The sequence below is a fragment of the Nyctibius grandis genome, chromosome 7, assembly GCF_013368605.1.
Source record: "Nyctibius grandis isolate bNycGra1 chromosome 7, bNycGra1.pri, whole genome shotgun sequence".
Taxonomy (NCBI): domain Eukaryota; kingdom Metazoa; phylum Chordata; class Aves; order Nyctibiiformes; family Nyctibiidae; genus Nyctibius; species Nyctibius grandis.
Window position 1 is genome coordinate 44,571,560 of NC_090664.1, and position 25,515 is coordinate 44,597,074.

At 38.8% G+C, this 25,515-nt stretch overlaps 1 protein-coding gene across 8 annotated transcripts in view; it reads left to right on the forward strand.

The window, feature by feature from the left end:
* The window catches only part of CREM (cAMP responsive element modulator), a 54,395-nt gene extending 36,037 nt beyond the window's left edge, over positions 1-18,358 (forward strand). For 4 of the 8 annotated variants that reach the window (XM_068404480.1, XM_068404485.1, XM_068404482.1 and 1 more), the window contains one exon: positions 9-501. In XM_068404480.1, coding sequence (XP_068260581.1) covers positions 9-153 — 145 coding nt within the window. In that variant the 3' untranslated portion in view covers positions 154-501. Of the gene's footprint in view, positions 1-8; positions 1,128-2,072; positions 2,200-16,487 lie in introns of those variants that run through there. The other 4 variants (XM_068404481.1, XM_068404486.1, XM_068404488.1 and 1 more) reach the window with 2 other exon arrangements.
* The last annotated feature ends 7,157 nt before the right edge of the window (positions 18,359-25,515 follow it).

Here is a 25,515-nt window from a genome sequence, read left to right on the forward strand (position 1 = left end):
GGTTCCAGGGAAGCTGCCAGAGAATGTCGCAGAAAGAAGAAAGAATATGTCAAATGTCTTGAAAATCGTGTGGCTGTGCTTGAAAACCAAAACAAGACTCTCATTGAGGAACTCAAGGCCCTCAAAGATCTTTATTGTCATAAAGCAGAATAACTGTCTTTCATTTGGACCTTGTTTATTATGAACTTTAATCAAGGCATGAGAGGAAGTAATTCTACAGATTGCCATATGAACTTGAGAAAGACACTTGAGGCCCTTGTGGAACCCAGTTTTGCTTAGTGTTTTCAGACTGATTTGGGAGATATTCCAAAATTTGGAATTCTGTCATAGTGTCCATACTCTGCTGAGCTTTCTAATGGCATGCAAATGGCTTTTTTGTTTGCACTTTTTACTTCTGCTTTTTGCAGGGAAGCTGCTAAAGAATGTCGACGTCGGAAGAAAGAATACATAAAATGTCTGGAGAGTCGTGTTGCAGTGCTAGAAGTTCAGAACAAGAAACTTATAGAGGAGCTTGAAACCCTAAAACACATTTACTCTTCCCAAACAGATTAGTAAAAATATTTATTATACTGTGAACTGACTGAAATATGTCCAGTTGCTTTATAAAGCAATACGTAGCCAACATGAATTATGGCTTTCTCTTTGTGACATTTATATTATATTCCAACTTCTAACATTCCTGAAATGCTTTCCTGCTTTTTGTCAATTCATAGCTGTAATTTCAGGTTTTTCATGCTCCTCCCTTCCATCTCCCAAGGAGCTAAATGTTAAAAAAATGTAACAAAGTAAAAAAGCGCATAATTTCTAAGAGCTGTTTCTTTACCATATATTTACATACTACTTTTTACATGTTACTGAGTGTCCTGCACATACAAAATATTTTACAATTGTTTTAGATGAATCATAAAGATAATACATCCAGTAATACAAGAAAATCAAACAACCCAAGGTATCTCAGGAAAGAGTTTATACAAGAATGTTATGATTACATGTATGTACTAGCGTACTAGTCTACAGATGATTTTATGGCATATTTTTATATTAGTTGCTTTGTGGAAAAAAGTATTGTATTGCTGTCACTGAGTGCCATGTTTAAAGATAGTTTTTAATAGAACCATGTTGTTTAACCTGCGTCGTGTCTGATTTGCTTTAAATGTCTGGTTGTTTGAGATGCTTTACAACCCGTGAGTATCTGGAAGAGGACAAAGGCAAAAAGCATACCTAAACTCCTGACATGATGCTAAGTATATTGTAGATACCTGAAAAAAGCTGTCTGTTATATGGCTGCTATTTACTTAAATTTTCTGTAGAATTTATTAGATTTATTAGAGGACTATTTATCAAAATTCATTTTTGCATCTTGAATACTTCATGTTCTAGATTCTGGACAGTTGTAGACAGTTGCCTATAGTGAAGGCTGATGGTGTAGTTCTTTTCACACTGTCTGCAAAGTACTGAGAGGAAGTAAAGGTGACTTAAAGAAGGAAGCTTTCCAATAAACAGTAACTATCTGCTGATTCACAGGGTTCCAGAATAGCCTATAGATGAGAGCTGGAGATTTTTAAAAATAAACCCATGCTTAAACCAGATTACAGTTCTGGTAAATGTAGTACAGACAACTTTCCATTGTGCTTTGAAAGAAAACAGTGCTTATGCAAAATTGCTTCTGGGTATTTCTTGAATTCAGGAATGATCTAATTGATTGTTGGCAAGTATACTCTGAGCAGAGTATTCGGGAGCTTTGCTGAAACTAGCAGCACCATTGCCTTACTAATGTGGTAGGAAGAAAGGCTTAGTTTCTACTTAATTGGCTTTACTGAGGGGAGTGTGTGCATGTGGAGGGGGGTAGGGATGGAATAATACCTTTTCTAAAGTCACTGAGACTTCTTCATTTAATTTAAACTGAATTCACATTTAACCCAGTCTTCACTCTGACACTGTTGGGGCAGGGTGTGTGTGTATCTTTTTTTTCTTTTTCTCTTTTTTTTTTTTAATCTGGTTTTCTTTTAGCTTTCCCAGATTACTTGAAATACACAGGATAACTTTCTCAAATCTTTTGAAAATCCCACTAGGTACCTAAGTGAGACCATTTGTAAGAAGAGGTATTATCTCTCTCTTCCTGGAGTCACATCAGCTGATTTAAGAAGGAAACAGGCTGCCTTTTGGACCCACAGGCTCTGCTTCAGATCTGGAACATAAGTAAAGTATTTTCACAGTGAAACAGATGTTTCAAAGTTTACATCTTAAGTGCGTAAGTCAGCAGAGGTCAAAGGTTCTGTGAAGGTTGGACAGGTTGAGTACAGTCTGGAGGTCCATGTTGCAGCCTGTAGACTGCAACAGAACTGTCCAGCAAACTATTTGTTGTGGCTCTGTTACAGGTAGGTATTACTCCTGACTCTCAAGGGATTTGGAAACTTAAGTGGAAAGAAACTTAGGTATATGGTGGATGTAAAAACTTATCTTTATCTTCCCAATAGTATCTGCTACTAACTGTAGTTAGAAGTTTTGGTAGGAGGAAGCCTTGTCTGTTCCACATCTATGTAGTCTACAGTAATTTCTTTCCTAATACTTTTAAAACATTTGATTAATGTTTATTTTTTATTCAAATAATTACTTGTGTGTGGGTGAGTGCTTTGTTAACAATGGGAGCTAAACCCAAATGCTCTTAGCGTGATCACCCTGGAAAACTCCGTTTGATCTGTTCATCTGTACCAAGGAAAAGTATCCTTCTTCAGAAAAGTCAGCTGCACAAAACTTGTCTCGTTTAGACTAAGACTAGGAAAAAAGAAAAGTTTATGACGTATTATTCTTTCATTCTCAGTAATTCAGTTTGGTATAGCATAAATTTTGACAGAATTAGCAACACACATTTCTGTATTTTAAAGTGAGATTGAAATGAGTTTGTTGGTGAATAAGAACATTTAAGATTGGACGGTTGGTAAATTAGAACCAAAACGCATCTTGTGGTGAAGGAAATAACTTAATTGAAAATGAGCAAAGGCAGGTCTGCACAAATGCCAAGAATCTGTTGTCACATTGCTACTGCAAAAAATACTACTTAAAACAATAAATCCAGTAGAATTGGTTTGAGAGATGTGCATTGGAAACCTTGTAAGAGGCTTCCCTGAGATTAAACAAAGATTTGAAGGAAAACTCTGTACCACTGGGGTTTGACAGAGAAATACCAAAATACTTACATGAGATGGGACTGCTGGAGCCTGAGTCTCTGTTCAAACTGCATGTAAGAGGATTAAAGTGATAGATCAGATATATGCTAGGATATACAAATTAGTTTAGATTATAAAGGAAAATAAATCGTATTAAGTCTTCCTTCAGTTTATTTTTTTTCTTTAAAGTGTCAATATATCCTTCTCAAGTTTTAGAGCAGTTGTGGGACTCATTTTATTCTATGTCAGTGTCATGTTTCTGAATGTGTGTCAGCACTGTAATCTAGAGTAGATGCACATGTGCTATGAAGGAGAAGAGAATTTTTCTTTTGACTTGCTGTCCATCAAGCTTGCATTTGTGCATACAAGTCCTGTGCTGGCTAGTCCTCCTCTCCAAGGGCAGAAAAAGTGAAAATGGCTGGAACTATTACTCTTCGTGGAAGAAAACTGAAATTTGACTGGGGCCTGAATTAGTAACTGCTGAAGTTCTTGGGAGGTGACACTAACACATTTTTGGAGCTGTGCTGCATAACAGTCTGGGCGAAACTGTCTATGCTTGTATAATGGCACCCACATTGTGAATACCATGCCAAGAAAAGGTCAGTTTATAATGATTGTGTTGAACTACCGAGGGTAAGTCTTAAGGTTTTTATCAAAAACAGTTACTGATCTTTTTCCTGAGGATACATTTTGATGGGAGAAACTGCTTTCTGCATTTTGTCTGTCTCCTCATTTTGTGACCACTTTTGGTTCATCCAAAGGCCAAACAATCTGTTTGCAGAGAATTACCAAGTGAATCGGACACTGAGCTCAAAGTATTTCCTTTGGTGACAATGGCTGAAAAGCTGTCCCTTTGAGTTTCTTCACATCTCATTCTTTGTGTAAATGATAGATTCATCCCTTTTTCTGAAAGTATTATAGTCTAAAATTGTACAGTGCAAGCATGCAAACTAACTGTTGATTTTTTTGTGAAAGGTCTGTGATGTGGCTGTCAATTACATACCTAAGGAAACACAGTATCAGTGACTGTTGTGGTTCACGTGGGTACCGGGACTTGCCCTCTGTCCCCATTTTACCACTTCAGTTCTCAGTTGAACAGGCTTTGGGTTCAGTACTCTTTCCAAAGAACTTCTTGACCACAAGATCAAAACCCGCCTTCTGTCTTGTACCATGTGTGTATTGCTAGTTTTAGTGCCTTTTCCCACCATTTTATGTGGTTTCTACTCTGAGAGGTTCCTAAGAATGTACAAATAGCAACTGAAGAGACGTTCAGTCTTAATTATCTTACTCGATGGATGTGTCACAGTCTTCATTTGACAAGGCTGGAAAGCACCTACTACTCTAATAAAAACACATAGCTCTGAGCTCTGGATACTAATATAATTTCCATAGGAATCTGATTCCAATTCAGATTTGTGAAGCAGAGTGCTTGGTGTGGTGCAGGAGAAAGGCCTTTTGAACACAGTATTATTTTTAGTACAGAAATATTAAATGAATCTGAGTTTATTTATTACAAGAGAACTTGAGCACTGCCTAAGCTTTGATTTATCAGAGCCAGGATTTTTTTTTCCAGTACAAGAAAAAAAAGGCTGAAATAATTGTGATTTTTGTTTCTGTAAGAAAATCGCATCCCTATGGTATGAAACTCTTCTCCCTTGCTGGAACCACGCAACTGTTGCACATTTATTTGAGACAGCTAGCTAGCGGATCTGCCTTTACAGGAAGGTGTACACAAGAATGCATGGATTTTTTTTTTTCAAATAGAATTTCATGTAGCTCGGGGAAATAGTCTCTTGAAAAATGTCTTCAACCTCCTAGAGTTGTGGGGGATGAGGAATGTAATAGCTTCCTCTTAAGGTACAGCTTTGAGTCACAGCTGTTTTCTTCCCCATCTAAACAGAGTGGGGAGCAGAGTTATAAAGAGAGATCTCTAGGCTATCCAGGCAGAGCTCTGGACAGTGTCTGGACTGTCTAAAACTGCCTCAGCTGTTGGGCCTGGGGAAAAAAAAAGATTAAAATAAGAATATTGTGTGAGTAGGTGTGGGTTTGGTTTCTTTGAGGATTTCTTGGGGGTGGTTTTTTTGGTTGTTAGTTCCCATGGATTTTTCTGTTTGCAAGAATACGTGTAGTTTTTCTGCCTGCACTGATACAGTTCTAAGAAGTGCAAGCTCTGTTGTCTCCCACTTGGTTCTCCAGGGTTTTCCTTCTATTCTTATCAAACGTAATTGCTGATCTATACTGTTATCCTGCAGAAATCAGTGTAGTAGCTAAATCCAGTGTGATCTTTTTCTGAATGAAGTATCACTTCAAAGAAAACAAAGGGGTCTGCTCAGCTTCTGGTTTGGATTGACTCATTTTGCCCACAATTTTTTTCTGTTTTATCCACTTGGTATTTTGTGCATGGGTGTGTACATGACAAGAATGTATTGAATGCTGAGCTGTTAAGCAGTTGATAAAAGTAGCAGCATTTTGGTTGTCAGCATTCCTGTATAAAATATTGTCTTATGGGGAGTGGGTTTAATTTGGTTGGGGATTTTTTTTTTAAGGCACTATGACGCTATTCTGGATGAGGGATAACAATGACTTCATTATTCCAGCAAAAAGTTGTGTTAGTTCTATATTTTCTTAATTAAAAAACTGAAGAAAATGAGTTATCAAATTTCCCTAAAAATTAACTAGTATCTCATGCAGTCTGGCAATGGCAGGTAGCAAAAATCAGTTTATTCTTCTTCTGTCTCTAATGAAGCTTTTCTAGTCCCATTTTCTCAGGTTTCTGTTTTTTCCTGCTTCTGAGATAGAGTTTCCTTATTGCAACTTGCTTGTTGCGAAGCAGACGCTGTGTATATGCACAAAGTCTCAAAGAGAAAGAGGGTAGTGTGAGAGTTGAATGCTGTGTGCAGACTAAGGAAAAATAACAAGTTCATTGTATTATGTATGACTTGAACGGAAAAAAACAGTGAAGGAAGTGTCTTTGTTATGGCAACTGCTGAGGTTTTTCCTCTCCTTTAATAGCCATATCAGTGGAATCGGTTGTGATTAATACATCTTGTGAATGGAATTATAACTATAAAAATGTCACAATTCAGAAGTCTGGTTACCTAGCCAAGTCATTGTTCTTGTTTTGTGGTTTCAAAAACATAATTTCCAAATGGCCTTGAATGAGGCTTTTAGTGGTCTCATTTTCATGACTTCCCCCCGCCCCCCCCTCAAATGTGGTTGTGCTCATACCAGGTAAAAGCTGCAGCAGAGTTGTTTAACAAGACCAGTCTGGACCATAGGGTCTGCTTCTTCTAAAGTAGTTCTCTTAAAAATTTTTTTTTAATTTCAGCAAGGTATTTATCATGTTTCTAGCTTTCATTAATTCTTACAGAAGTGAGAGAAGCACAAACACATTTTTTAAGTTTAATGCATACTGAGGTGTTTTGCTTGATGAAATCTGCTTTGAAGAACTAGATTCTCAAAGATCCTGGTTGTATGAACTAAAAATTTTCAGAACTTTGTCAGCTGCCACAGAAACAAGAAAATGCTTAAATCCTTACACACCTGCCTCTTTACCAGGGAAGGTGTCAGTTATCACCTTCAGAGATCCAGACACGGGCCTGGAACTGTGGCCTTCTTCACACAAGTGGGCAACCAAAATCTGCTGAGAACTTTGAAGCAGATATTCTTCTGTTTCTCTCATTTGAGACCTGACCTGATTAGCTCTTCTGAAGCGTGTGTACTAGAAATGGGCCTAACATGAAATATGGCCAGAGAGAAACGGGAAAAAAATCAGGATAGAGTGAACAGTGTTTGTAAGCTATAGTGTTACAGAGTAACACAAGTAGGCAAGTATTGTCAATTTGCATGTTGGACTTTTTTTTTTTTTTTTTTTTGCTTTTTTTTTTGTGTAAGAATCCTGCTTGTCTGTGCAGGGATCAGAGCTCTGCTGGACTGAACACAGGATGAAGAGTATTAACATTTCAAAATTGCTTCCAGTTTCTATTGTTGCATCTTGTGTAAATTGTCACCTATAGCTATCTCCCTCATGCTAACAGATCTGTTCCATACATTCTGTGTCCTTTCTCAAGGATGATTTTCATTTCCTTGAAATATTAATCTTGTTTCCTGGGAAATGACAGTTAGGCGCTCATGTCTGTGCCTGATTTCTCCTAGTATGTTTTGAACCTGATGGTCAATTTCAATTAAAGTTGATAGATGTGTCAAAGTTCTCTCAAAAGTTCATGGAAATAGGTGGTTACCAAAGAAGGCATGGACTTACTAAAGGAGAAGCTACAATGTGGGCTTTGTTAGCTAATAAAACTTGGAATTCTTTCCTGTTAGAGTCCAGTGAATTAATTCACTGATTGAAGGTGAACCACAGAAAATGAGGTTTCATTAGTTTCATTGCTGACAACTATTTGTATTTTTGGGGGATGTTCAAATTTTTATGGAATACGCCACATTTATTTAAAATGAAAATGTGTTTATAGACAAAGTGTATTTTATTAAAAAGCTTAAATGCCTTGTAGACCTAAGCTGTTAGGTCTGAAGTTGTTCTCTGCCTCTTCACTAAGCCAGCAGCAGTTGACTAAAGGGCGATGGAATGTACCCTGATAAAATACTTGCTGGATGCTGTCCCAGATTTAAACAGTTACTGACAATTTTGCAGACTTCAGCTAGGCAAGTAAGTTAAAAATAGACTGGTTTTGAAATACACTATTTACAAGAAAAAATACCCACTGCCTTTACTGTTATAGTAGTAGCTTTGAGTAGAGAGTCTGGTAGTTTGCTCTGTCAAATTTGAAATGCTAGTCATTTCTGACCTTTTAGGTTAAGTTTGAAACAAAAAGATGTAATTTTTTCCAGCTGTTTTAGAGTGACACCTCGTGGAGTATAAATGTATACGCTTTATTTCCAAACTGATTAAGCAGCCAAAGGATAGTACAGAAGTAGAGTATTTCTTGTATCCCAGTCGGGGGGAGATGGGAGGTGGGGTGTTCTATGACTATTGAGAACACAGACTCATTTTTTGTGCTGTTCCTCTGTTAATATGTAGTTAGTAATAAATGATTTATAATTTGATAGCCTTCTAACAGGAAAGAAAAATCGTATTGACAAATTTTCAATTTATAGAGTCTTCTGGACTGATAGTCCCTTTTAATGAAAGCCAAAATGAGAATTATTTAGTCATGATTTATATAAATTCTAATAATCATAGAATGTTATCTAAATACTTAAAAGATGATACTACAAATACTGCTATTGAAGCACAGTAGTTAGTAGTTCTAGATCACAAAAATGAAATATAATAAAAAACTTAGTTATCTTTTGAAACACAATGGTGTGAAGGGAAAAGGAAATAATGCAGTTTTAATCCAGGCATATGGAAAGATCATTTTGGAAATAGAAAGGGGGAGGAGATAAAAAGTGGGAATACAGAAAACAGAAAAAGATAAAGGCACAGTGGTGAAGAAAATCCATTCTTCAGGCTAGATAGATTTCACTTTTCTAATAATTGCTCACTTCTGCGTTACAACCATGAATATATAGTATTTCATCCCATAGTCACGTCTGGAAGTGGCTCTCTGTATGCATAGATTATACAGGAGTGTGCAGTGTAGTGTTTTTCCATAGCTCCTCTGAAGCCTGAACTGAGCTACTAAACAATATTTTTTTCCTCATTCAAGAAAATTAGCCAAATACATGAGATGTGATCTCAAGATCTAGCACAACAAATGAATTTCCATATGGTAAGTTAATGCACCTGTTCTATGAAAAATTAAAAGATAGATGTCAGAATTGCTGTTACTAAGAGATTCATTTAAATATTTAAACAATTTGATTAACTGTTAAATCAGTTACTAATACCATGCAATTTCCAATCATAAATATACTGTTAACTTGGTCACAGTTTAAAGCTTTCTTAAAGTTTGCGTTGCAACAGAGAGTCTGAAGAGTGTTGGTATCCACTGTCACTGTAGCATATGACTGCAAAGCTCATAAAGTCGATCTGCTGTCCTAGCTGTTTTCAGCATAGCTGGTTTGGCCAATATTGGATCTGGTTGTGTATCTCTTCCCCAGACTGGAGCATTCCTGAGGTTAGAAACATTATGCTCAAACAACATTTAACATTAACATAACTCAAACTCTTGCTGTTTGAGTAGACCAGTTGGTTTCACAGACAAAGCCCTTCTGTTCCCAATCTGCCCTCCACCCCCTCCCTTCTAGACTGAAAGAAATGAATGCTACATGTCTTTAGCCAGTATTTTAGCCCTGGAGATGCTTAAGTCTTTGCTTCGTCTCCTGCATCTGCCATTAGCGCCCTGGGGATCAGAAATGGATTTTCCCTCATAACACAGCTGAGCTCTTTTCTTGTACTAACAGTGGAGGTCTTGCTGTCTGACTGGAAAACATATGAGGGGAGAGGAGAAACAACTTGTGCAAATATGCACTGCAGGATCTGCAGGCAGCAAGTCAGAGCCATCTCATAGTGGCACACTTGTACCACATCTCCTTAATAAATGACTGAGAACAGAACCTCTGCTCTCTACGGGTCATTTGCCCAAAACCAGATATAAGGGAACTTGAAGAAGTTACTCGCATTTCTGCAAGTATCTATCAACTCCTTTTAGTTTGTTTTTCAGTCTTTTCTTGGAGTGACAGCTATTGTAGCAGAGTTTGATCTAGCTGCCTCTAGGGAACAACGTTCAAGTTTGAATTTTTCTCTAGAAAGGTTGTCAGCTTCCACCGTTGGCAATGGAATTTGTTATGCTTTTTCATACACATTTCACACTAAGGGAATGGCTACAGAGGTGTCGAAGAACTTTTTTCAAGTGTACTAAGGTAAAATGAAGGCATACGCCTTTATAAAGGCAAAGCTTCCTCCTAGCAAGAAGGGCACCCCCATAATAAAATTATCAAAGCTGTGCTCTAAAGTTTCATAACAGACTTTAAATCTGGCCAAAGCATTTCCTCACCCACTCCTCTGCCCCCTGCAAATGTTTTGAAAATACGAAATTTCAGCTGTGTAGTAAGTCTGAAGAGTCTGAAAGAATCAGTTTACAGCAGGTTATATCAAAAAAAAAAATCTGATTCCAATGCCTACCTCTGCTGAAATTATAAGAAAATAAACTTAGTGCTACATGGGCTTATTATGCACTGCATAAAGACTATATTTAGGACAGAGGAAAACATAATTAACAGGGTCAAGATAAACTTAATTTTTGGTTAGGATATAGGGAAATTTTATCTTTCTGAATTACTCTTGGAAAAATCTTCATATACAGAAAAAAATGACTAATATGTAATGATTTATGCAATTACACAAGAGAAATTGTGTATAGATCAAACAATATACAAGTCAATTAGTGTCCCTTATGAACGGGCACAATGGTTAAGTATGTGGGTCACTTTTTAAAGATTAGCTATCTGGGATCTTGGACAGATGCCCAGTAAAGTGAAACACAATTTAATTTCTGATATAAAAATAATCCTATTAAAATAAAACATTAACTTTTCAGTAATATAGAGAAGTGGTGTAAAAACAGCAGCTCAGTTTTAAAATACATACTTGATAAGGAAATAAACCTGTCGAATAAAATCTCTTCATAAGCACAATGGCTAAATACATTTTAAATGTGGTTAAAGATTATATTCCTGATGAATTAATCTGCTTTGAATCTTTAGCAATATAATGCAAGATAAAAGGTATTCAAAAATACAGGGAATATAGCTGATACATGACCAAGTGATACTTGGTATGTGGGTTTTAGCCCAAATCAGCAGGTTTTGTTTGCTCATGTCAGTGGATAATTGTAGCAGAAAGCTTAGCTGGACCTGGCAGCAGCTTTTCCATGTGAACCACCAGATGCTATACTACAGTTGTCTTCTTTTTTAAGCTACTTATCTAAGTAAAACAAAACAAAAAAAAAAAACAAAACCCAAACACAACCAACCAACAAAAAACCCCAAACCCAGCAGGTACCTGAGGCAAAATGAAGGAGTTGACTGGAACAAATGGGATGGAAAAAATAGTAATGCCTGCTGTCTTAGCCAAGTATTCAGTAGGAGTGGTACAAAATTAGTCTGGAGCGCTATGCCTGGTTTTCATTCAGCACTCATGAAGCTGAATATGTTCAACGATGAGAGAAGCAGAACTGCCTGAAGAACAGAGTAAGAACTCTGAACTGCAGATTTACCTGTGCCTCATCACTGCAGAGTCTCTCAAGGGGATGAAACCTTAAAGAGCATCCCGTGTTGATGGTACCCAAGAGAATTACAATGGCATTTGTGAACCTACTGTGGGAAATAGTATTACCTCAAGAGCTAGACATTAGATCATACAGTAAATTGTTGCATGTCTAAACTCTAGATATCTGGTCCAGAGTATGATAACTGGATCTCTCTCTCAATGTGCACAAACTCTCTACACAATACATAACTACTTACATTAAAATTTGGAAATTTTGTATGAGCAGACATGGAGAGTCCAAGACTAATTTCTTCAGACTCCTGGACTAGTTTAATTGCTTGAAGTAATATTTGTCTTATCTAACAATGGCCATCTAAAATCTAGGTATTCCTCTGTAGTCTGATTGTCTGTTTCAGCAGGCAGCGTTTCCACAGTGCAGTCCATAACTCTCTGAGGATGGAATTATTTGCCATTGATGAAGTCCCTTTCCTTCTACTGACCATACAAGCAGTTCAGAAAAGAGCTAGGAGGAGAGGGCTGACTTTTCAATAGCTGGTCAAAATACATCCAACACCAAGGTTATAAATTCCTGATCTTTTTTAATACAGATCAACTTTTGTCTTGAAGGAAAAAATCTGAGAGGAACACCTATGGTAAGGAAGTGGAGATTGTATTGTCAGAACAATGGTGTACAGATGGCAGACCCGGACTAGTGTGGTATTTAAAGACTCTTCCCAGGAGAGGTAAGGTTGAATTGTCTTGGGCAGAGGAGGAATTGAATGGGGGTCCCGCACATCTGGGAGTGTGATCCTGATTCTGTGCCACAGGAGATGCTCCATAAACATCCCAGGCAGGGATTATGTCATTTTGAAGAGTAGTAATAGCTTTGTTGGCTTCATATGTCAAGTCTGATCTAAAAGCGTGAGGGAGGTTTTGCAACTTTGAAGCTAATTGACCTGCGTTCTGGATTCTGGTTAGGTTGAGTGTAAGCAACCCTACGAGGACTGAAAAAAATGTAGCTGTTAACAGGAGCAAAACTGTAGTCATGTCAGGAGCTCTTAGTCTTAAGAATTGAGATATTTAAGTTCATTCATATCCCACTTTAAATAGTGAAGCCTTTCTTTAGATCTGACCTTGTTGCAGTATGTTTAGTAAGATATCTCACCATGTTCTCATTAATTTTTCTACCTTGGTGAATGTGGATATAAATACTTTTGTAAGTCTAAATTACAAAGATATCCATGACCATTAAATACTAGATAATGATTATTTTATTTCTCTTTTCTTTACTCTTCCTTATCAGCTAGCATATTTTACCTTTTTTAGCAAAACCCATGGTTTAGTAAAAACTTAATTATTTCTGAGTAGTTCTTAAACTTTTGAATGTATTCTAGAAATATGGATATTTACAGAGTTGAACAATTGCATAAGAATAGAAACAGGGCTGAAACTAATGTGTGACTCTTGCGAATGAGTCAAATGTTCATTTGGAACTGATAATACACAATCCCAGGGGAAGATTCTGAAGTGTTTTCAAGCTATTTTGTGTTGGATTTTTGTCAATAAGTTAATTGTCAGCAATGGTGTGTAAATGAGAATTCATTGTTACCTGTGGAACAGTCTAACAACAAAACCCCTGAACTCTTCACAAGATATTTTTTTTTGTTAGGGAGGAAGGTTTAAAACTGAACATTGTACAATGTGCAAATTGTATATTGCAATAAAGTTTCCCAACCCATATCTCCAGTCTAACCTAGATAGTTATTTAGTTTATTTGCATTCTAGATGTCAACTTCAAAAGTTATGTTATTGAGATGAACAACATAAATTAATAATCAGTGCAGATCTGAAAATGTTTGAAGTTATTTTTGTCTTTACTTGCAGTGCCACTTGCCACTGATGCTGGCAGCTTTAGGACATGTGTGATTACTTCTCTGTGCAGACAGAAACCTATTTGTTATCCTGTATTTAAGCGTATGCTTTCAGTTTTACCAATTCCTTACAAAAAAAAAAAATCTTGACTTACAGAGTTGAGTTATGGATCTTGCATCTACAGTTCTGTATGGTTATGACCTATTCAATCCCCTCTGGAATCCAGTGGTTGTCTTACACTTTTGCAGTTTCTGTGTGTTATCCTCTGTACCTCATCATTCTGTTTACTTATACAATCTGGTAGATTGGGATAAAATTGATTTGCATTAGTAGGTAGGATAGCAAAGTCTTTTAACTGGTGATGCCCAGTACATATGGATACAGAAGTACAGATTGTCTTGTTGAAATAGACTGTTAGGGAAGCTTTCCCTGAAAATGGGTGTTATTTTGGTCCATATAGTTAAATTACATACATAATAGGGTTCCAATGCATATGTGCAGTAAATATAGGACTCCAGGATACTCACTAAGATCAATGGTGGTAGCAACAATGACGTAAAGAGTTACAAAACTGAGCTCCTTAGTTGCCAAAGAGAGAGAGGTAAATAGGCTCCTTCTCCCTCAGAAAATCCCATAGACACAGAGTTAGTCTCTACTTGCAACCCCTCAGCACCTCGATACTTTCTTCAGCAGTGCTTTTCCCTTTATTATAAGAAGGAAATTGGTTAGTGATAAAGGCAACTGCCTCCTGCTATGCCTGGCTAAAAATACTTTGTTTGTGATGGAATAATATTTCATAGAATCATAGAATGGTTTGGGTTGGAAGGGACCTTAAAGATCATCTAGTTCCAACCCTCCTGCCACAGGCAGGGACACCTTTCCACTAGACCAGGTTGCTCAAAGCCTCATCCAACCTGGCCTTAAACACGGCCAGGGAGGGGCAGCCACAAATTCTCTGGGCAACCTGTTCCAGTGTCTCTCTTACTATAAAAAAAACCCAGAACAAAACCAATCAACCAACAAAAACCCACACAAGAAGCCCCAAATAGAACATATGATGCCAGTGAAGGCTTCTGACTAGACAGCTCAGGAGGATAAAACCTCAAAATGCATATAACAACATTAAACTTCCCCGTGATATCTTCCATTGGCCTCTTGACCTGAAGAGACCAGTGGGCGTGATGAAGATGCCATCTGGTTTATGGCTTTTCAGAAAAATGAACTCTACTGGAAAGTATAAAATGAGGTGAACGGGGTACCCTTTTGTTGGAAACCGGCTTGGTACCACGCATGCCACTTAACTTGCATCCATGATGCAGGAAGTGAAGGTGGGTGGAACATGAGAAGTTCCATCTGAATATGAGGAAAAACTTCTTCCCTTTGAGGGTGACAGAGCACTGGAACAGGCTGCCCAGGGAGGCTGTGGAGTCTCCTTCTCTGGAGATATTCAAAACCCACCTGGACGCGACCCTGTGCAATGTGCTCTAGGGGAACCTGCTTTGGCAGGGGGTTGGACTAGATGATCTCCAGAGGTCCCTTCCAACCCCAACCATTCTGTTGTTACAGTGCCTGCTCTGTTACGACAATTCCTATGTTCTCCTTGGATATATGATGAAAGAATGGGGCTGTGCAATTAAGATGCATTTCAAAATAAGAGACTAAGCAGAACAGAATATCTTGTGTGCTCTTCTCTGTGCTACATTCATTAGGTGCTAGGAATTGAAGCAAAAGCTTAGTGTAAATGTGTATTTGATAATGCTTAGTTAGTGACCTATATGCATCTCTCATTGTGATGTTTACTTCTGTGATTTCAGAATCTCAAATCTGTGAACCTGTAACCTAATTCCTATTCTTGCTATATACGCCAAGTTCTTGGATGAATCACGAATAAGGTCTAAATGCTACACCCATAGTGAAATCCTGATACCTTAGTTTGTTGCCTACGCTTACTCTAGAACGCTTGGGATGATAGTCTTGCAAAGAGAATTCTGTAAATCACATTGGAGTTCTGCTGAGTTTGGTGGCTAGTGAAGACAGCACATCTTTATGTGCAGAAGCTTGAGCTGAGAACAGTGTTCTACTGTAAGTCCCACATCTTATATATGGATATCGTGTGAAAAATGCTAATCTGGGTTGTGCAATGCTTCTCTGTTTCAGGCCTTATTAGAGAGCTGGGTTTTGTGTTTATTCAGGCCAAGTGTTTGAATCTACTTGTTCTATAGTCAGGTTGGGTTTTGTACCACCGGAGTCTGAGGGCTTGCACTCTATCCCTTATTTGTAAAGAACACATTTTTATTGTGTAGGAGAGTGACTCCATTTTGTTTCCTTTGCCTTGATAGCTAATTACACAAATGAGGCAAGGTTCACTTCTGATGTGAACCTTCTATTCCCCAGAGGTCTGCCCTAAAAACTGGGTGAAGACTGGAGGTGGTGGATTCCTGTGCATACACAAGGATGGAGGCCTGCCTGTGTTGGGAACTCTGTCCTAGGGCCGTTGGCCAACATGTGCCTTATGCAGCTTCCAGGTTCTGCAGCAGAAACGTGACTGTGAAGGCAGGAATTGTTTCTTTATTAAGTCACATTTATATATGCCAAAATTGCACTGTGGATGGACAATTTTATTCTAAAAATATTTTTTTCCAAATAATATTTTTAACTGTCTCTTTTACTCTGCTTTTCTTAGTCTTTATGATTTTTCATGTGTATACAGGGTCTGGTAACCAAGACAGCCATAACTCAGCACTGTATGTACTGTGTGTGGAGAAGCTTCAAAGATGTGAATGATGCTAACATGAATAGAATAGAGGTACTAAAGAGGGCCTGCTTCCCTCCAGTGTGAAGTGAAAAGAATAACTGGAATGCCTGGACTGAGAGAAGAAAGTAGGATTTCCTAGATCTCATGGGCAAGAAGAAGCAGGTATACTTGGTATACACAGCTGTGAATGCTGTGAATATACAATGCTTTGAAACTTTTCAGGAAATGTGAAAAATTAACGCACGTAGAGTTGATAGGCAGATGACATGGACAATATATGAGTTCAGTCTGGACATATCTAGGTCTAGAAATCTTGGACAAAATCAGAAAAACCTTGACCTCTGCCCATAAAAATATTTCCAGGGGAAGTCCCAGACGTGTATACTCTTTTTTGTAAGTAAAAGTATTAATGAGATACTTGGAACAATATGCAAGTATCCTCAGAAATGCCTAGAACTTAACCTGCCCACTCTTAACCTAGAGTCCAGGAGCTGAAAGGGTAATTTTTCTCTTCTTTCAGGTGGAATTCAGTAAACTCAGAGACAACTGCAAGGAAGCTAGGATTTAATTCTTCCAGGCTATGCTTGTTCTAAGAGTGTGTGAAAATTATTTTCTTAGGACTCTTGTGCCAATGCTTCTCATAAAAAATATCACTGTATAATCTCAAAAGCATTAGGAAGAATTGAGAGAGCTTTGCATTTGTAAGCCTTTCCTCAAAGGGAAAATCACCTCAAATTTATTACAATTGGTTATTTCCTGATGTGATATATTTTTGTTGATTTTGACAAGGATACTACCTGGTTGTTTCCTACACAGTCTTCTCTATTGCATTACCTCCTCTAACACTCAAGTAGATTGCGAGAAGTCAAGACTAGCATGACATGACAACTTGGGAAGCAGAAGCCAGCAGCTTGCCATTTCCACATATCTAACCAATGGAGTGGTGGGTGATTGCGCAGTAGCTGTTAATATTTTCTTTCTGAGAAGTAGCATGAAAAGAGATTAAATTTCATTTGGTTGCATAGCCTCTCATTTCCAGCTGAACTTTCTTCTGTTGTATATAAGTCCTTCTCTGACAGAACATTATAATTCTAATTTTCCTTCGGCACAGCAGAAAGCATGGCATCTCTTACTTAAACATATGTTTCCAAATTTATACAAACAGAGGTCCAGCAGCTCCGCTTGTGAAATTAGATAATTCAGAATTGTGATTTCCAATACGATAGATAAAGATAACAGGATTAATAAAACACAGTGCTTGTTGCAGTATCTCTATGGTGTATTTCTGATTCTTGATCTGTGCTCAGCAATGCAGTGTGAGGTTCCACATTCTCGAAGTGGAAGCAAATGATATAACTGACATAAAGAAAACAGCATGGTGGAAGATTTCAATTAAACTGCTGAAGCTACAGTTGTCTGGCACTAGTCAAATTCATTTGATAAAAAATACTGTCGTGCTTTTATTTTGACATCTTACTTGGAAAAAACATTGAAATGTCCTGGAAAAGGAAGTGACAGTGTAGGAGTAGTAATAAAGAGCAAGGATCGATGAGAGTACATTTGCTCTCAGACATGATTCCCAAATTTAGGCTGCTGTCTCCGTCACTTAAGCCCCTCGAGTGAGACCACGACCCAGAAAAACAGTTGTATCTATCCCCAGTTGCGTGTTTCCACTGCTTCTCTTAATAACGTCAGCACAACTACTTGGTAAGCTGAGTTAGAAACTGACTGAAAACTTTTTTGGCTGATTTAGCTTCAACCAGAACAGGCTCCTGATGTAGCTTCCTATAAGGGTGGCAGAGGGGAAGAGACATGATCATGCATACAGGAAAGCAGGACAGCCAGTTTTATAACCATGCACACTTATGATTTAGACTGAGTTTCAGATAGCATATTTTGGCTTTTAGGGGGGATCATTGTAAAAGTTAGGACACTGCATCATTGGAGGCAGCAAAATTTTTGCAAGATTGTGGCAAACAGGAGAGGTGCCTGAGGACCGGAGGAAAGCCAATGTCACTCCAGTCTTCAAAAAAGGCAAGAAGGAAGATCTAGCAAACTACAGACCAGTCAGCCTCACCTCCATCCCTGGAAAAATGATGGAGCAGCTCATTCTGGAGGTCTTCTCTAAGCACATGGAAGAGAAGAAGGTTATCAGGAGTAGTCAGCATGGATTTACCAAGGGGAAATCATGCTTGACTAACCTGATAGCATTCTATGATGTCGTGACTGAATGGGTAGATGCAGGGAGACCAGTGGATGTAGTCTACCTTGACCTTAGCAAGGCGTTTGACACAGTTTCCCATGACATCCTCGTGAGCAAACTCAGGAAGTATGAAGTAGAAGAACAGACAGTGAGATGGATTAAGAACTGGCTACACAATAGAGCCCAAAGAGTGGTAATCAATGGTGCCAAGTCCAGCTGGAGACCTGTAACTAGTGAAGTCCCCCAAGGATCAGTGCTGGGTCCAGTCCTGTTCATCTTCATCAACGACCTTGATGAAGGGACAGAGTGTCTTCTCAGCAAGTTTGCTGATGATACGAAGCTGGGAGGTTTGGCTGATACACCTGAAGGCTGAGCGGCCGTTCAGCGTGATTTGGACAGACTGGAAAGCTGGGCAAAGAGGAACCTAATGAGGTTCAACAAGAATAAGTGCAGAGTCCTGCACCTGGGAAGGAGTAATAAAATGCACCAGTACAGGTTAGGAGGTGATCTGCTAGAGAGCAGCTCCATGGAGAAGGACCCTGGAGTCCTGGTGGACAACAAATTATCCATGGGACAGCAATGTGCCCTTGTGGCCAAGAAGGCCAATGGTATCCTGGGGTGCATTAAGAAGAGTGTGTCCAGCAGATTGAGGGAGGTCCTCCTCCTCCTCTACCCTGGTGAGACCTCCCCTGGAGTATTGCATTCAGTTCTGGGCTCCCCAGTTCAAGAGGGACAGAGATCTACTGGAGAGAGTCCAACAGAGGGCTACGAGGATGATGAAGGGACTGGAACACCTGCCTTATGAGGAAAGGTTGAGAGACCTGTGGCTTTTTAGTCTGGAGAAGAGAAGACTGAGAGGGGATCTGATTAATGTGTATAAATATATGAGGGCTGGGTGTCAAGAGGAAAGGGGCAACCTCTTTTCACTTGTGCCCTGTGATAGGACAAGAGGCAATGGATGCAAGCTAGAGCACAGGAAGTTCAACCTCAACATGAGGAAGAACTTTACTGTAAGGGTTACAGAGCACTGGAACAAGCTCCCCAGAGAGGTTGTGGAGTCTCCTTCTCTGAAGACTTTCAAGACCCGTCTGGATGCATTCCTGTGTAACCTGCCCTAGATTGGTCCTGCTCTGGCAGGGAGGTTGGACTCTATGATCTCCAGAGGTCCCTGCCAACCCCTAACATTTTATGATTCTATGAAAAGTTTTCGACTTGGACATTTATGTGCAGAAGGAAATAATACAATGATTTTCCTTCCTCTGGTCAGGTACTGTGGTTTTTCCCAAGGAAAGGAAAGGGGAACAGTTTTGTGTCTGTGTTTGCCATTTGGAAATAATTTGTGTACCATTAGCAGGATCTTGGAGTTCTGTATATTGGAAACTTCTGTTGTAGGGTGAGATTTTTAATGGTGCAAATGAAAGTTAGGCCGTTGATTCTGGTTTGCTTTCACTGGAAATGAGGCATTTACTTCCAAAGTTCAGGGTGGCAAATCTCCCTTCTGAAATGACCCTCTTAAATATGTGTAAGCGTTGCTGTCTTTGGGCCTGAGTGATTTGATGCAGTGTCAGTGGAGATACACTGTTCACAACGTGATCTATCCTGGATGAAAAAAATGAATATTCTTAATAAATACAGATATGCTAAAACTGAGCAGTGATTGCTGGAGTGAGGACGAAGGAGGGAATAGCTACTCAGGCTAGGTCTTGGAATTGCTGGGAATCTCCCTATTGACGGACCTTATGATTCAGTTTTTAGTGATGCATTATTGCACAGGCTCCCTGACGCATTACTGCATCGATAGTATCTGCAGATTTGTACATAAACTTTAAGCATTTATAAAAGCAGGATATTTGAGAGAGTGAGCGCTTGCAGTGAGACAGTTAAGTTGGTGTTTGTATTTCTGGGTTTTTTTACTATTGTCAACAGGAACGTGCATGATTAAGGGTATAGATCAAACTCAAAGAATCTGTGAGCTCTAACACTCTAGATGAATGACAGAAAATGTATTTTGCATTACTTTAATGTATAATTTTTTCTCCTTTTGTTGGCTGCACTGTGGCCAGCAGCATGAATTGTCCTGAACCTAAACACTTTGCCAGCACATATTCGATGAGAAATATTAGCCACCACCGAGACACATATTTTAGCTATGCAGGCAGTCCCATACCAGCTGTGAATTCTTAACATATCTCGGTCTGAACAACTGGGAAAATTATGAAACTGGTTAACAGACTCAGAGACAATACTGTATTATCATTATGAATAAGCCACCATACTTAAACAGTGACATGTATCTTTAGCAACTTTATTATGGACAAAGACAATGAAGGCTGGGGTTAGAGACTTTGTATAACGTGAATACATAAATAAAGTCCAAAGACTGGATTTCATTGGCTTTAAGGGGCAACTGCAAACATCTGACCTGAGTTGCCTAAGCACTCCAAAGAAAGCATTTTGCTTTGTAATCTTGTACCAAATTTTGCAATTCATGTAATTCACCCAGTATTAGAAATTATTTTAACTCGGAGATTGCAGAAGAAAAAGATGTCGTCTTTTATTGTGCTTTTGCTATTTATTGAAAAGATCTTGCTGCTATTTTAGAAGTTTTATAATAAAATTTGAAGAAAACATGCATGTACTTATAGACACATATTCTGTCCTGTATTATACAAGATACCTTTCTGTTTTTAAAAATTAATTTGAGGAGGTCTGTTTTCTCAGTTTGGAGCCAAGCATATCTAGGAGGGCTGCAATTTATAGTCATATATTGTAATATGCTTTCATGTTATTTATTAGAGCTTAGTAAATTGTCAAAATATATGACAGTTCAAAGTTCCTGGAATGTGAAAATCTTGTGTCTCTAAATCCTTTCCAGTTGAGTAGCTTTAAAATACAGGGACAGACTCATCACCAAATCAGTCATTTTTTTTTTAAAGTATCACACTCATGAGTGCAACAAAATTATGCTACAATAAACCTGGTGATGCAGTGAACTGGGCCAAAGAAAATACTTGTTCTAATGCATGTGTGTTATTTCCTGTAGCACTACCCAGTGTATTTTATGAGTGACAGAGGTCTATCAGCACAGGACACTTTGGTAAAGTGTTAGCTGAAGAGTTCCAGCAGAGAAGGGCAGCATTAACGGGGAAAACCAGCAAGCTAGATCCTTATTTGAGATAAAAATGTCTTCATTAATTATATTCTCTTTAATTTGAAGAATAATTCAAATTGACTAGATTTTTCCCAATGTTAGTCAGCAGTTTTCTACAGAAATTGCTGTGCCAAGTTCCCCATTTAAGCACACGTCGCTAGCTGCAATGGCAGATCACAAGGCTGCCTGACTGGCCAGCTGCTAAAATTCCAGAGCTGCCACAAACGCTGCAGGACAGTGAGAATATATAATAATTTCCTCATTAAGAGTTTAAAAAATATTCCCTGATTTTTATTAAAAAGTAACTTAGTGAGTCATTTTGCCTTTTGATTATTTAGAATGATTGTACAATAGTATTAATGTATTTTTATTACTTGTACTTCTTGGTTCTATTTTCATGTTCGCTAGGGCACTCTATTCTTTATTTTACCATGTGGTCCTGCTTCTTTATCTGCTTTAGTTCTTGTCGCTTCTAACTGTGTGAAACGGATTCACAGATATCCAGCGGGAAGTGTTTGTAGGTCAGTGACTAATTTTCCCAGGCCCATTTTGCAGACCCTGGTGATTTATACCGACTCTATTTATAGAGAAAAGATGACTTTTTTTAACCTATGAGCTTACTATTCTCACAGTGGCATTTCTTCTATCAGCTGATGTGTCTGCTTGTTGAGTGATGATGACAGCAAAGTTAATAAGCTGCACAAGTGGCAAAATGTGTTACAACAGACAAGGATTTGTTTCACATTTAATGACAGGTACAGTCACTGTCTGCATCAAGCAGTGTTAGTGTGCACATCAGAAGTACCACGATAGGACAGAATATCTATGATTACAGAGCAATCTAGCCATTTTATTTATTTGGGCCCCGTTCCTATAACACATGAACAATGTGCTGTTTTAAAGATTTTAGTCTTAAAAATACCCTTTGATACCATGAGATTATATTATTCCCATTTCACTGAACAGGGATGAAGGGGTTTTCAAGTGTCTTACACACAGTCTGCAGTGGAACAAACAACTGAATTTGGGTTCCATGACTATGTGCAAATCAGTGGGTGGTTATTCTCAAAAACAAAGCAAGCCGTACTGCTAACCCTGTGATTATGTAGTTTAAAATATAGGAAATGAATAAGCAGAAAGAGTTCAGGCTTCCCCTTTGGATCACTTATGATGTGTCTGACTGAAGGCTTGCTGATAGCAAATGAAGTAAAAATAAAGCAAGCTTCACCTGGTTAAAGGAGAAAGCCTTTCCTTCATTTTTTACCAAAGTGATGGATACTGATTCTAATGATCACACCAGCTTTGCTATATTTGAAGGAAAAATTTTAAATATTCATATGGGAGCCTGAATTTTAATTCTGTAGGCTTGCTTATGTCCTGGGTACTTTTTCATTGAGAGAGAAAGGACTTTGGAAATCATACAAAGAAGTTAATGTATTTATTACTTTTGTAGGCCAGCCTTTCTACTCAAAGGACATTGATACCAATGCCCATTCATAGTGGACAGAATTCACTGTTCAAATAGAAAAGAAAGAAAAACTTCTGGTCCGTTTAGGTGCATAGCTTTCAATCATACATTACATTTCAAAGGAAAGGGTACTGCCTAATAATGTATAGGACCTGCGGAAGCAGAACAAAATCTTTAAGAAGTACGCCCTCAAAATGATATACCTGCTGTTTGTTTGTTAAGTGCATTAATTAATTTTTGGTTCTTTACCTCTAAGATCTGTATTTCATTTTCTGTATTTTCCAGGCATATACACAGAAACTTAGGGGATTTGTCATGAGAAGGGTGATTTTTGGCCTCTGCCAATTCGAAATTACAATTGTAGTACCTTGCTAAAAATCAACAAGGTTCATGCCTAGACACTTCTCTATTGAAAACTTGGACACTTCAAGAACTTTAATTTTCATACTGAGAATTTCCTCACTTTTTCCATTCCACCTCTTGATTTGAAAATTAACTGAGGAAAGTATTTTCACTTAATATAGATGTTAATACTTAGCAGAACTTTACTCAGTTCTGATGACACAAAACTGGGAGGAGTGGCTGACGCGCCGGAAGGCTGCGCAGCCATTCAGAGAGACCTGGACAGGCTGGAGAGTTGGGCGGGGAGAAATTTAATGAAATATAACAAGGGCAAGTGTAGAGTCCTGCATCTGGGCAAGAACAACCCCATGTACCAGTACAAGTTGGGGACAGACCTGTTGGAGAGCAGCGTAGGGGAAAGGGACCTGGGGGTCCTAGTGGACAACAGGATGACCATGAGCCAGCAGTGTGCCCTTGTGGCCAAGAAGGCCAATGGCATCCTGGGGTGTATTAGAAGGGGTGTGGTTAGCAGGTCGAGAGAGGTTCTCCTCCCCCTCTACTCTGCCCTGGTGAGGCTGCATCTGGAATAGTGTGTCCAGTTCTGGGCCCCTCAGTTCAAGAAGGACAGGGAACTGCTAGAGAGAGTCCAGCGCAGAGCCACGAAGATGATTAAGGGGGTGGAACATCTCCCTTATGAGGAGAGGCTGAGGGAGCTGGGTCTCTTTAGCTTAGAGAAGAGGAGACCAAGGGGTGACCTCATTAATATTTATAAATATGTAAAGGGCAAGTGTCATGAGGATGGAGCCAGGCTCTTCTCAGTGACATCCCTTGACAGGACAAGGGGCAATGGGTGCAAGCTGGAACACAGGAGGTTCCACATAAATATGAGGAAAAACTTCTTTACGGTGAGGGTAACTGAACACTGGAACAGGCTGCCCAGACAGGTTGTGGAGTTTGCTTCTCTGGAGACATTCAAAACCCGCCTGGACGTGTTCCTGTGTGATATGGTCTAGGCAATCCTGCTCCGGCAGGGGGATTGGACTAGATGATCTTTCAAGGTCCCTTTCAATCCCTAACATTCTGTGATTCTGTGATTCAGTTTGAGAATGTGTTTCACAGGAACAGTTCTCAAGATGAGTCTGTACAGTTCACCGTATTTAGCTTGATTCCCTGGCTCTGAAACCTTTAACTTTTCTTCAAATTTATTCTTCAAACAAAGCTCTCTATTATTCTAGTTAAAAAGGCTGGTCTTCTACGGAGCTGTAGGCTAAAGTAATAAACTTCCCTGATGCTCTTCTTCATATAGAGGGCTCAGCCTGAGCACATGTATGCACAGGCACGTGCTTTTCTGGTGAGCTATGTTTCTGAATACTTGAATCCCTTGCATATTAACCTATATTATTTCATAATACAGGACTTGTAAGCTCATACTACACATAAATGTTTCTAACTGTGAGCTACCACAACTGATACTCAAAATTGCTAGGTATTGAGAGTTGGGTAAAAGTGGGGTTTTTTGTTTTCTTAAGATGAATCTGAGAGAAAACATTTCTGTCTGAAGATGCTATCCCACATTGCTGGGCCTGGTTCAGATCTCATTCTTAGTGTAAATTAGGACTAGCTTAATTGAAACTAAAGAAATTCTACTTTCCTAGACTTCTATGAAATCAGAACGGATTAACAGATATCTCTTTATAGAACAGGATCTTTCACAAGCAGAAAGGACTAAAACACAGTAGGCTCTTATTCATACTCCATATAGAGTCTCTAGCTGGCAAAGTGCTTTGTGGCAGCACTGCCTGGTTTTACACGTTATTTTGTTTTGTTTAGTTAGGCTTTTCTCTACAAGGGGTTTTATTGTTCAAGAGGGGGCACTCCCACCCTTGCTCGTAGTCATCAAGCCATACTATGCAGTAATTACTGCTCTTTACGTGCCAAGATCTCAGATCAAGAACAGGCAGCCAGTCCTGATTGGGTTGGGAAGACACACACTGGCACAAAAAAACCTAACTAGGGAACAATGAAGAGAGAAAAACACAGAGAGAGACTGTATGGGATTGTGCTCTATCTGCCTACGACAGTAGCATCAGGGGCAATGTTGTTTTTCCCCAGTAGTTTTCCAATATAGTTATTCCATTCACTGATGAATTAAGAGTATGTGAAACTGTGACAAAGTTAATCCAATCAAATCCCACCCAGCTGGTTAAATCCAATTGCCCGTGCCTTCCTCCACAATGCAAGAGTGTCCGTGGTACAATTTGCTGAAATGACTCCTCCCTTCCCAATTCTCATTGCAGATCTGTGCTGTATGGGTGATCTTCCCTCATACGCGTAATGTGTGTGTTTCTGGCTGCTTCCAAGTGCAGATCTTATCTTGTTCCATC